General features: G+C 37.7%; 2 protein-coding genes across 2 annotated transcripts; both read right to left on the minus strand.

Annotated features, from left to right (window-relative positions):
* Positions 1-7,194: 7,194 nt before the first annotated feature.
* Positions 7,195-9,405, minus strand: fgfbp1a (fibroblast growth factor binding protein 1a). The gene is made up of 2 exons (XM_059346562.1): positions 9,360-9,405; positions 7,195-8,744 (listed from the first exon to the last, which is right to left on the minus strand). The coding sequence occupies exon 2, from the start codon at positions 8,723-8,725 to the stop codon at positions 8,090-8,092; it is 636 nt and encodes a 211-aa protein (XP_059202545.1). The 5' UTR covers positions 8,726-8,744; positions 9,360-9,405; the 3' UTR covers positions 7,195-8,089.
* Positions 9,406-11,132: 1,727 nt separating this feature from the next.
* Positions 11,133-11,798, minus strand: fgfbp2a (fibroblast growth factor binding protein 2a). The gene has a single exon (XM_059346561.1). The coding sequence runs from the start codon at positions 11,796-11,798 to the stop codon at positions 11,133-11,135; it is 666 nt and encodes a 221-aa protein (XP_059202544.1).
* Positions 11,799-12,581: the final 783 nt, after the last annotated feature.

The following is a 12,581-nucleotide window of genomic DNA, read 5'->3' on the forward strand; positions in this document are numbered from 1 at the left end:
AATGCGTCTGTCAGTGATCAATAAGTAATGGGACACTATTAGACATTTGTTGACTCATATAAAGACAAACACTGGCTTCATGTCTTTCTGCATGAGGAGGCCTGATGTCCTGCAAATTGGTTCAGATTCAGATCAATAAATGGGAAATGACTTCACTTTGTTGTTGTACCACAGGGTGGCAGCACAGTCTGAACTGAGCTCAGTGTTTCCATTCACAGTGACATTAAGACATTTAAATACCACTAAATATATAGCATAACTATTTTACTTTGAAAAATATATATATGGGGTTTCAGTCAATGTCAATTTATGATATTTAAAAGCTTTATATTTATTGTTTTAAGTACCTAGTATTCAAAAACTAAATTACAAAATGGTTCAGAGTTCTTTTCTTAAACTTTACTGGGTATTATTTACTTACCATTCATGCGATTTTACATTAAATATTTGTTTTTCAGCCCTTGAACTTTAAATTGGCTGGGAGTAAAGTAATATTTATATTTGTTTTATGGCCTTGTAGAGCCTTGTATACTGTATCCACATGTCCCTGTGATTCAGCCCATTCAGATATTTTTTTATTTTATAACTATAACTTATAATCTTTCAATCTAAACCAGAAATATTGAAAATAAAGTTCTGAGTTTGGGAAGTGATTTTCCTCACACCAGGGGATTGCATTATTATAAAGCCATTTAAGTGTCACTAGGGTTGAATACATTAAACTACTTTATCTATTTATTTTTTGCCACTATTTCATTGTTTAAAATATACAGTTGAAGAATTGGAAGAAGTGCTTTACAAATAAAAGTATTAATAAATACTCAGGTGAATGTATGAAGTATAAAGCAGTACTGTAAATTAGTTTAGATACTTTCATTTTATTGCATGCTCAATTGAAATATAGCCAGGAGAATATATTTAAATAAGAATAAAAAAATAAAAAAGAATAAATACCTTTAAATATTGAGCTATTATTTGATGTATTTCATCCATGTGAAACCAGTGTAATATACTGCATCAATTTCTCAGGATTTTTCTTATTATATTTTAAACTGCTGATCTTTGAAAAGTATTTATTTATTTTCTTTACATTTATCCTAACAGTCACTCAGACACAGGCCTGACTGTCAGAAAATAAACCTTGGTGAGTATTTATAGGCGTCTCTCTGTGGTTTACAACCCTCTCCTTATGTTCATCAAATCTCTGTCTGCCAGACGTCGTGTTACGTATTCAGAAACCACCTGAAGGTTCAAGTTGGAAAATGTTTTCATGTTTTGGCACGCTTTCCCTCAGAGGCTTATGCTCTCTTTCCAGACGAGTATTCAGTCTCAATTTACTCCACAAAATGACTCGCAAATTGATGTTACCTTTACTCTGTAGTTATAGTCATTCAGGCAAGCAGGCTTTTCTGTTGCTGTCTGAGCTTTTTTATTGCAGTAAAGCTGCTTATTTTGTTTCAGATATGTGGGATTTTTTTGGTCAAATGACTAAAAATTTTTTATCACAGAATGTAAGTTTACAGAAGCAGTATAAAGCTGCAAAATACACTGAAAATTATACTATAATGTCTTGATCCAGAAATATAATATAATAACAAAGGAGATAAGCATTAAACAGTCTGATGGGTGACAGTTAATGGAAGTCTTATCTTTGGTACACACTGCAATACTTTCCAAGTCATTATAATTTTCTTGTAGTTAGTTATAATTTTTTTGATGGCTGTCGTGATTAAAGAAGGGAAATGAGGAGACAGAGTATAAAGCACAAAAAGGTCCGCATCGGGAGGTGATGTACAGGACAAACAAACACAGGACTTAACCCAGGAAAACAGCAATAATGTCCTTGTAACAAAAATAAAAAATGTTATTTGAAGTAATGTAACTTTCCTACCGGGCGTCACCAACGCAACTGCAACAACTACCGTTATGTAAAACATAGCCATGTTGTTTGTTGCCCCAAGCTTAGGGGAAAAGTTTTGTTGCCCAAACCAAATGAAACCTAATGAAACTCTGCCCGTTTGATCAGCATTAATTAGCTGAAATCATTGAGTAGATTTAAAGATACAAGTTTATATTAAATAATTTTGTGATGTGGTTCTGATGGTGGAGGGCATTGTCTTTCACGTTGGTCCAAAATCTTACATCTAATACTCACCAAACATTCAGTGAGGCCTGGTGCAACGAAACATCTGCATTTCCTATGTTTCTCTGCTGTTTCGATTTGACCCATGTCTCTGAGTTAGTAAGTCTTAAAAAATGTACACATAAACTTTGTTACAAGCCTCAAACATTTTTAATGACTTTCAAATTCCAATTCTGGGGTAGAATTTAACTAATGTTTGTGGCATTTGTGCAAACATAAAATGAAGTGTTGTATTGGCTGCTGTGGGCTGTTGACAGCACTGGTCTAAATTAAAGGAAGTAAACCTGCTGAGTCGAGGCATTCCAGTTTTAATGCTCCCTGATTGAACACTTTTCAGTCATTCTTTAATGAGGAAGTTAATCAGGACCAAGTCCAGTTTATTAAGTGTTTATTGGAAACCTACTTACTGGAATTACAATTCCCTTAAATTTCACCTAGAAGAATACAATCCTGTTTTAATTTGGGGGGGGTTTAACAGGTGCATGAGCTAAGATCTCCACTGTGCCATAATACAGAATCACTCTGTCAACAGTTTCTGTGGTAGATACAGTTGTTAATCAATAAGAATGACTCAGCACTTATATAGCCAGCAGCTGTGAGGATTCATAAATCACTTGTTCTCTGTGCTGGACACTCATTTCCCCTGCAGGAAGATGCTGTAAACCAGCCTCCAGTGTCACATTTCACATCACATTTCATCAAATAAAATAAGTGATGAAGTTGTATCATTTTTTTCACAGTTTAGGAGGGTTATGTAACCTCCTGTAATCCTTGCTGAAGATTTTAGGTGAATTTTCACACATCCCTACGGTTATTATTTTATGTTGGGTCCTGGTGGATGCTGGTTTTTTGGCCCAGACTTGCAAACAGCACCACCCATTTATTATTCTCATTTCACACAAACAATGTAATATTTGTGGTGTTTCATTAATTCCCTTCAGTTCTTTGTAATCTTGGCTCCACCGAGATTAAAGCTCTTTATAAAGCAAATGCCCAATCACACACATACGAAGGCATTCATAGGAGCATGTAAGCCTGGTTATACACACACAACACACACAAATCTCCTTAGAGTCAGTCATGCTGGGCATGTGTTCACCGTTCACCCTACTTTTAGTTTGACCAAGGCCCACATCTCTCAGCCAATCAGGAGCCGCAGGCGGTCAGGCCACCTGTAAGGCCACAACATCCACAGTCCACTCAGGAAGGATGCTTTGTCTCAGCCTATAATAGGATGTGAAGGGATTTAAAGCAGAATGAAGTGCCAAACTTGAAGGAATAGCCAACAATGCGGAATGCCATGCTGCTTAATGCAAGCACAAAAAAACTTCAACAGGAGCTTCTCAGTCACCTGAATGTCTCAAAGTTTTTTAAATTATTATTATTTCCACTTCATTGCACAATAAAAATGCATAGTTGTGGGACATGTAAAGATTTTGAGATACATTTTTGGAACTATCCAACAGTAGTTTGAATTGAATGCAACATACAAAGGCACTGGAGAATTAACTTTAAACTGGTTCTTATTAAAGAAAACTACAATACAATGTTTTACCACTGGTGTTAGATACACAAATGTTTCTGAAAATAATAATCTGCATAACCTTAAACTGCTGCACCTGCATCATACCTGTATATGTTGGGACAATATATAATTTGCAAGATAAATCACAATGCAGCAAACATAACAACAGTGTACGCTATTATCAAAATTCATGGCCACAGCCATGGCCACACAACCAAAAATGTCGGTAACCCTCTGCACTTTTTTGTATGTTGTTCATACACATTTATACATTTAATTAAGTTGTAAGTCTACATTGGTTTAACATTAAGTATTCAAATAAATCACACAGTAATTTTCTGTTTCATGCAACACACTTTATTATAGTTTCATAATTTCCGTTCTTTTTGAGTTACCAGTGCTGCTGCTGCAGCTGCTGGAAGCTGGGAATGCCAGGCAAAGGGATCCTCTTTTATGGCCCCAATTCTTATTACTTTTGTTAGATTTTTTTTTTTGCTTTATACTTTGGATATATAAAGACCCCTTTTGGAAAAAATATTAACTGTTTTCCTCATAGCCGACTGACTCGGTCCCTCACACATGGGTACAAGCGACAGTGTGAGAAAGCACCTCCTAGTGGCAGCAGAAAAAAGTAGTTATAATGGTATTGAGTAAATTAATAGAATTCTAGATTAATTAATTAGGCCTACATAAAATATCTTATATTGCTTCTGCTTTTATTTGTTGCCTTACAATGTAATGCCAGTGGCTGATACAAAAGTTTTAAAATGTTTTGCTACACTAGCAATGTCAAGTGCTTGAGTGTGGGGAAAAAAAGGTTCACATGCCCAGAGCAGATTGGCGGGTAACCCTGCTGCAATCTGATTGGCTGTAGTCTACAAATGTTAATGTTTCCTTAAAAGATGGTTTACTGCTGTTAATGTAAACAATGTGGATTATCTTTTACAGCAGGCATTTAAAATACTGTTTTCTGAAGAAAAATTTGAGATTAAACACCTCGATGCTAAGAAGATAGCCCACCAGCAGTGGGCTATCTTTATAAGGCAAACCTCCGGGAAAAAAACTATCAGATTTAAGTGAAATGGTTGTCCAGTAACAAAATGGCTAACGCAACTGCTATGGGAACGTTAGCTAACGTTAACTTATCAGAAAGTACTACCATGAACAGACTTTCAGGATCTCAAGCATCACCGAACAGGAAAGCAGCAGGAAAAGGTGTTATGCTGCGTTCGATTGCACTCGGAACTAGGAAAGATCCGAGTTGGAAATTCCGGCTTCCGAGGTAAATGCGTTTCATTGCTCAACCTCGGAAAACATGGCCGGCTACAGCAAATTGATGTTTGTTTGGATGTCTTTCGAGCTTTTAAAAAATATTCTGGGGAAGTACATCAGCTACCTAACCCAACCCGAATTCCCGAGTTCAAGGGCCGTTCTATTGTACTTTTCCGACTCGGAGGTCGGATCTTTCCGAGTTCCGAGTGCAATCGAATGCAGCATTAACATCGGACTTTCTTCGACAGAGCTAACGTTAGCATTAACGTTATCAATCTTTGAGTAGAACAGGTATGTGCTCCGTTGGATTACAACCTTTGTTCAGTGGTGTCCTCACATTCTTTACTGAAGTGAAAATAGACATATTGCATTCAAAATACACAAGAAAAAGACAAAGTATTTAATTCAAAATGCTAAACAAAAGTACAGAAATATCAGAAAGTATCAAAAGTAGAAGTAGGCCTACTGTCTCTGCAGAATGAATCCTTTCACAGTGTTTATATTATAGAATTTACATTTTTATTAATCAATGTGGAGCCAATTTTATATACTTTATATATATAGGCCTAGGTATAGCAGAAGGACTGCATCAGATGCATTGTTTTTTATGTTAACAGTAATAAGGAGCTGTAAGTATCAAATCATTGAAGTGGAGTCAAAAGTAGGGCTGCTCTCTGGATTAGTTGACTTATTGGTATCTAGTTGACTAACTAGCTTCAGTAGTATCTAGTAGTAGTAGTATACTAACTTTCCACCACTGCCTGTGTTAAACTGTGCAGGAAATGTCAAATAGCACATTAACTTAACAAATTGTAAATAGTGGTTTTGTATCAGACCAAAGTTGATATTTCCAACTAAAATCGGCTTTGTGCATTGGTTAACCCTGTTATCTACTTGCTACGACATGCATACATACTGTTGGGCAGTAGTTCATTTAATTTACTATCGTTTTTGTGTTTCTTTTCTCACAAAGCAAAATATGGCTGCATATAAATGTTTGGGGTCATTAAGGTGCTCCCTGAAGTGGGTCTGAGATAAAGCTTAGGCATTAAAATGATTGTATATTGGAATATAAAAACGACTTCAGTGCAATTTTAAATCATCAGTGACAATGAAGCTGATATTCTCTTTATGATGTCCCCAGATTTCCTGAGTAGTAAAATTGTTTTTCGTGGGCAGCTTGACAACTGATTGTCAATTGACGACTGAGTTGGTACCTAATGTGAAACAGATTTCTACAGCTTTTAACACTGCAGGTGGTCATTAAGTTATATAATCAAAGTATTACGTATACAAAGTTGTGGAATCAACAGGTGTTTTTTCTGGTACTTCAGTGTTGTTATGGGAGTCGTTTTTACATAAGATGTGCTTTGCAACACATTTCACAAGCTGCCCTGCAGAATCAAATCTTGTCTTCGGCAGCTGCTGTTCAAAAAAACTGCCAGATGGTGAAAACCCCTCCCTAAATATACTTCTATATTCACTGCATTCCTGGAGTTATTTTGTGACTATACCCTTTAATTTACTTTTTTGTTGCAGCCACATTGCTAGCTCATCTACCATTAAGGGATTTCCCACTTGGTCCAGAATGCTACCTGCTGAGTGTCTGTGAATTTGATGGATTTCAGCTGTGGGTAATGCATTATGTTACAGCAGCAGGAGATGAAGCTGAAATCATCAAGAAAAATGAGAGTCATTCCCCTTTTTTAAATCACAGCATGCCCTGAGGCTGCTCTGTTCTGGTCTGTTGGAGCTGCTGTGGGTGGAAGAAGTTGTGTCTGCCTCTTACATAAAAATGTCTGCGTGATTACTGAATGTTGGTTCTGACATTTCATGTTTGCTGAGAGAGTATTATTGAATCACTTTTCTTCACCCAATTCTAATAGTTTTTATGACAATGGAATCCTCTAAAATGATTTTGTGATGCACAAATTACTGATACAAGGGACTATTTACAAGTGGGAGTATATAAATAACTCTGGAATGTACTGTAACATAAGCGGTGGCGGAAAGTAACTAAGTACATTCACTCAAGCTTGTAAGTGCAATTTTTAGGTGCTTGTATCTTACTTGAATATTTCCATATTTTGCTACTTATACTTCTTCTACTTGAAAACATTTCACACAAAAATGGTGTACTTTTCACTTCACTGTATGTACTATGAACAATAGTTACCTTTCAAATAAAGAATTTATGTAAGTAATGTAGTGAAAATTAGCTCCACCTTAACCAATGGCAATATTTAAATACTGACTACAAGTCTTTATGCTGTGTTATTGCTACTTTTACTTAACTAAATCTCTAACTACTAACTAACTATCTAATTTTTACCACACAAACTCAACTCAACTGTATTGCTAATGCTGATTGAATGTCATGCAAGACAATTATTGTTTTAATCAACTTGCAGTTTAGGGAGATAATAACATTTTTGTTTTGATATTGGTATGAAGTGGAAAAGTCTCATGATCCTATTATAAATGCCAAAGATGATGAATCTTCACTTTAATCTGCCAAATATCTTGTGTTGTTTATTTGATTTGATACTCTGAACAAAACCTGCTCCCCTTTGACTTTGATTTTACAAGTTGAGCACGTGTGGATTCAGAGACTTGTCGGTGCCAAAGTATGCAGGCTAAGGCTTTCTAAAAATCACACTCCCTCAAGTCAAATTACTGAGTCAATACCCAACATGTTCTAACTCCTAAGCTCCAATCACATACCTTCAGTGGGACTGTGAACACACAGAAAACACAGAAAAGGACTTTGACATAAAGGACAATGAAGGAAATGAGTGTGATGGAAAACAAATGCCTTGAAATTCAATTACACGAGGAACTGTTGTCTAGCTCTCACAACCTCACAAGTGCTGGCGGTTTTTAAAGGTATTTTTTGTTCAGAAAAATCATGCCATGTGTACACTATGTATCACTTTATTCCCTATATCTCCTTTATAATCAAACAATCAGTGTATTTTTTTCCACCCCAGTAAATCTGCCCAAAATTGACAAATAATAGAAGTAACATAAAAGAATAGATAAAAATGTTTATTGTAAGGGTAGATTCACTGTTAACAATGTGGAGAAATACATTTATAAAGAATAATAAGTACTGATGTGACTGGATAGACAGCTGATTTTTTTCTGTCTCAGCAATCATAATCCTGCACCATTGTAAAAAAGAATGTGCAAAAACTCGACCAGGCCTCATTGCACTGTTCTTCAGCCAGTTTCCTGTTCACAGGTTTACAGGATTTGACAGCTCTGGGTGCTAGTTGTGGGGAGGAAGGTGGGCCAGTCTTCTTCTGAGCATTATGGAGTCTGAAATGAGCATCTCTGGGAGCTTTTCTGCACACACCCGCCCTGACAAACGCATTGCCGTCCTGGCACAAACTCTTTTGCTTCCTCATGGCCCTAGCGATTTGCTTCCAGTAAAGGTTGACATTGGAAGCGTACTGGGGACAGACAGTCGGTCTGGCGATGTATTCACAACTGAAGCTCCTGTCCCCCTTCTTGCAGGTGACACCGAGGAAGAAGAGGTCCTCACCTGTTACTGCCCAGGTGCATTCTGACTTGTCTTTGGTGACCATTTTACCCTTAATGGGCTGTGCAGCAGGGATGGATTTGGATTGACGGCCCACCCTCGGCCCTGGCCTGTCCTTGTGTTGTCCTCTGTCCACCCCTCTTCCCCGCCGTCCATGGCTCTTCTGGCAGCTGCTCAACATCAGCTGATGGGAAATACAAGCCAAGACCAGCAGGATAGCGACATTGGTAAGGAGAGCCATGAAAACAGCACAAAACACCCTGCAAGAGGATAAAATAGGATTTAGATATATGACCTCAAATCCCTTTCATTTCCCTTCTTAAAAAGAATCATAATCCTCTATTAGACGAAAACAATGCAATTTCTTAGAGAAATATATGATTGGTGTACTCTCGGATTAAAATGCAAAGAAAGAAAGAAAGCCAGAAAAAGCAAGGCAGGTTTTTTCAGAACGGCATCTTTTAGGCAATTTAAAGTGCTTCACATTGAGACAAGCTGTAAAAGAAACGCAAGGCAATACAAAAAGTAACATAAATTGGATCTTAACAGAATTAAATAAAATGGAAGATGAAAATAAGCTCTCAAGGAATAAATCAGAATAAAAACAGAAGAAGTTAGAGTGCAATAAGAGATATGAATAAATAACCCCAAAAGCAATTTAATAAAAAGGCTGAGTCAAAGAAAGATTTAAACCTTTTTTGGAAAGATGAAACAATCAGAGTGAAGTGTGACATGAATATTATATAATATATTAGAAAGTTTAAAAAAAAAAAGCCTTAGTATAATGAGGACTTATACTGTATTAATACCAAAAGTGATCAGTAATCATGGATCATTACAGACTGAGTCCTGATGAAACAGATGACTTCACTTACCTGAAGTTTTCAGAGTTAACTTCAGAGTACAGTCCCAACACCTGCAAACTGAGAGCTGCATTTACTGTTCCTGCAGCTACATAATGCTGCTTCAGAATCAGCCCTCCCCTTACCAGACACACACACACATACACACACACACACACACACACACACACACACACACACACACACACACACACACACACACACACACACACACACACACACACACACACACACAGTGCATGATTAGATGACTTACATAGTTTGTTGAGTTCATAGCAGTCAGCCAATGAAATAGTTGGTCTTTTAGAGGTATTTTGTGTTATATTACTGTGAAATCCCTTTTATTATATCAAAGCTTGTAAAAACAGATTATTTCCGTTATTATAATTATGCCATTTTCTCAAATTGTTTTAAAATGAATGGAATAATTATGTTCAATTAAATAATACCTTTATATTCAACAGTGAGATAATTGCACCTAATAAAAGTTCAAACATAGACAATTAAGATTTAAAACGTTTCAAGTAAACTTTTTCACACTTACAAGAAGATTAATGTTGAGATATCAGGACTAAAAATCTGTTTTGGCAGTCTGTTTCAAGAAGTCCAACATGCTTTTATGATAACTTCACTCTTAAGGCTTTAATATCAAACAAATGCAAATAACTGTTAGTCTTTTAAAACCTTCATGCACCATCTGTCAGGACAGTGTGCCAAAGATTAAATAACTGGAAATATCTTGAAACAAGCCAGATGTCCCTGAAGCAGAAAAATTACTCATTGAGCTTAGTTTAATTTAAGCAACAGTGGCACCTAACGCTCAAATGTGGTATAGCAGGCAATTACACTATTTCATGATCATTATGATGAGGATTTTAGTAAGAACTTAATGAGCAGTGTTTTCAATAATGCTAATCTTTTGCTGGTAAATCTCACTGAACCAAGTAAATGCATTTTCTTTGCAGGATTGCTGAATTTATCAAGAATGAGCAATAAAATCAAGCTGGTCAACACAGGATAATTAAGAATAATGTTTATTTATTATCAATTTCACATTCATTACATCTTTATGTCAATTACACCAGTACAGAAATAACTGTCCTTTCAGACCAAAAGAAAAACCTTGTGTTTTCAAATAATATTCAAGCTAATATAAAGTGATGCAAGTAGATTATATACAAGTAAACAAACATAAATACAAAAAAGTTACACCAGTAGGGTTGTCTGTCTCTCTTGTCCCGGGCCTGTATATTGTTGTAAATGTTTGTGCAGCTGCAGAAACATTCTCACAAGTTAAAGTAGTACACATACTGTTTCATACCTATATTTCATAGCATATGGTGTAAACACTTTAGTTTGTTCTTACACAGTTAAAACAGGTAGTAGAGTTTCCCCCTCAGCTGTGGCATTTGGAGGACGATGCATGGGAGTTTCACAGAGAAATCCTGCTTTGGATGGTCAGCAGTACCATCACTTCTCCTGAAGAAAGCGCTACAGTTCTTGTAAGACATATGAACGAACTGCTGGTCTGGAATCTCCCTCCCGGGGGCGCTATAGTCACACATCAGAAATGATCTTCATCCGAACTGTAAATCTGTGAACATAACATATATATATAAAAATATATTAAGCAAAGTAAAGAAAAGATTTACATTTTTCACATGAAAGCTTGATTTTATATACACAAGATTCCTCATTCCAGCACAGTACTCCGAAATTGGTCATAAAACAATATAATTGAAGATGTGTTAATGAAGAGACCCGGTACTTCTACTCACCTCCTCGTTAATGCCGAACCAAGCCGATGAAGTAGGAGCAGATGCCTTGAAGTGACCTCCAGCAGTACTGCCGGGCCATCCTCTTAGCATTGCTCTCCACCGGAGGTGTCATTGGTTGTGGATTGGCTCTTGGTGTGGTTTTTACTCGTGGTGGGACTTGAATGGGTTGCCTTCCAGGTCTTGTGGGTGCAGGGCGAGGCTGAGGTCGCTGAGGTCTGACAGGCCGTACTGCTGGTCTCACTCCCTGCCTAGTGGAAGCTTCTGGAGCTGCCCGGGAGAAAGAAGCCGAAGAGAAGACCATCTGAGCGTCATCGCCTGCCCTCCTGCACATGTGAGGTTTGATCTGCCTTGGGGCCTGGCAGGCGTTGTGCATCTTTCTGAGGTTCCACATCATCTGCAAGAAGTAGTGACGAGGCTGTTTGTTGTAGGAGCGGCAGGTGTAAGGCCTGCCAATGTATTCACACCAGTAGGAGCGCTTCTTACTCTGGCATGACAGCCTCAGCCTGGTGTATTCCCCGTGACCGGTGACAATCATCGTGCATGAGTCTTTTTCCTTGGTTTCGAATTTGATGGGATCATCCCATATGCTTTGTCTCCTGTCGCCCTGAGCCTCAGCTGACCAAAGGCAGCAGGCAAACAGCAGCAGCAGCAGAGCGCCGTCTTGGGTCCACATGGTGTCAGATGGATGCTGAGTGTAAGAGGAGGAGAGTGGGACTGCTCGAGCTGAGGGTCCCTCCTGCTATTTATTGGTTGAGCAGACAAGGAAGGAATTCATGTTACAAAAAAAAAAAAAACACAGACTAAACTAAACTTGTACGGAAGGAGGAGGAGGTGGAGGAGGAGGAGGAGGAGGAGGAGGAGGAGGAGTAAAGTAGCGACTACATCCGTTAAAGCTGTCTGGAGAAACCAAGGATATGTTTACAGTGATGCTCATATTTATCCAGGTGTTATGTAATAGGAGTACAAACTGTCACACATAAAGAAGAACTAAATTATGACAATTGCATCTTATAGAACGATTTCCAGCAAACCATCTGATGCTTCTCTGTTGCCAGAGGGTTTATGCAATCAAGCAAACATCATAGTTTTAGATAATTCTCCAGTGTTTGCTGGGTACATCTCAATTAGAAAGAAATTTGGCATGTCTAGGAATATACTCATGTAAATGAGCCACCCGAAGCCCTCAAGTTCTTGCTTGTTTTAAGAGGCAGTTGGAGCTTACAAGCATGCAGCATAGCCTATCATTTAGCCTCCCAAATATAAACACAATCAGACTGCACAACCACAAAGAAACGTGAGTTGAAGTCACTCACACATGGCGTGTTCAGTGTGGAGCGTAGTGAGTAATTGTGCCAATTAAGAAAGAACAAGAAATGTCTGTATACGACTGGGGGGTAAGCAGGCTTGTGGGGGCAGATTATGTAGGGTGTGGTAGGAAATGTTTAAAGTGGCTTTA

The sequence above is a fragment of the Centropristis striata genome, chromosome 12 (assembly GCF_030273125.1).
Source record: "Centropristis striata isolate RG_2023a ecotype Rhode Island chromosome 12, C.striata_1.0, whole genome shotgun sequence".
NCBI classification, from domain to species: domain Eukaryota; kingdom Metazoa; phylum Chordata; class Actinopteri; order Perciformes; family Serranidae; genus Centropristis; species Centropristis striata.

What these genes read in the sequence shown, in the direction of transcription:
- fgfbp1a (XM_059346562.1), bottom strand. Translation starts at nt 8,725, where the DNA reads ATGGCTCTCCTTACCAATGTCGCTATCCTGCTGGTCTTGGCTTGTATT.
- fgfbp2a (XM_059346561.1), bottom strand. Translation starts at nt 11,798, where the DNA reads ATGTGGACCCAAGACGGCGCTCTGCTGCTGCTGCTGTTTGCCTGCTGC.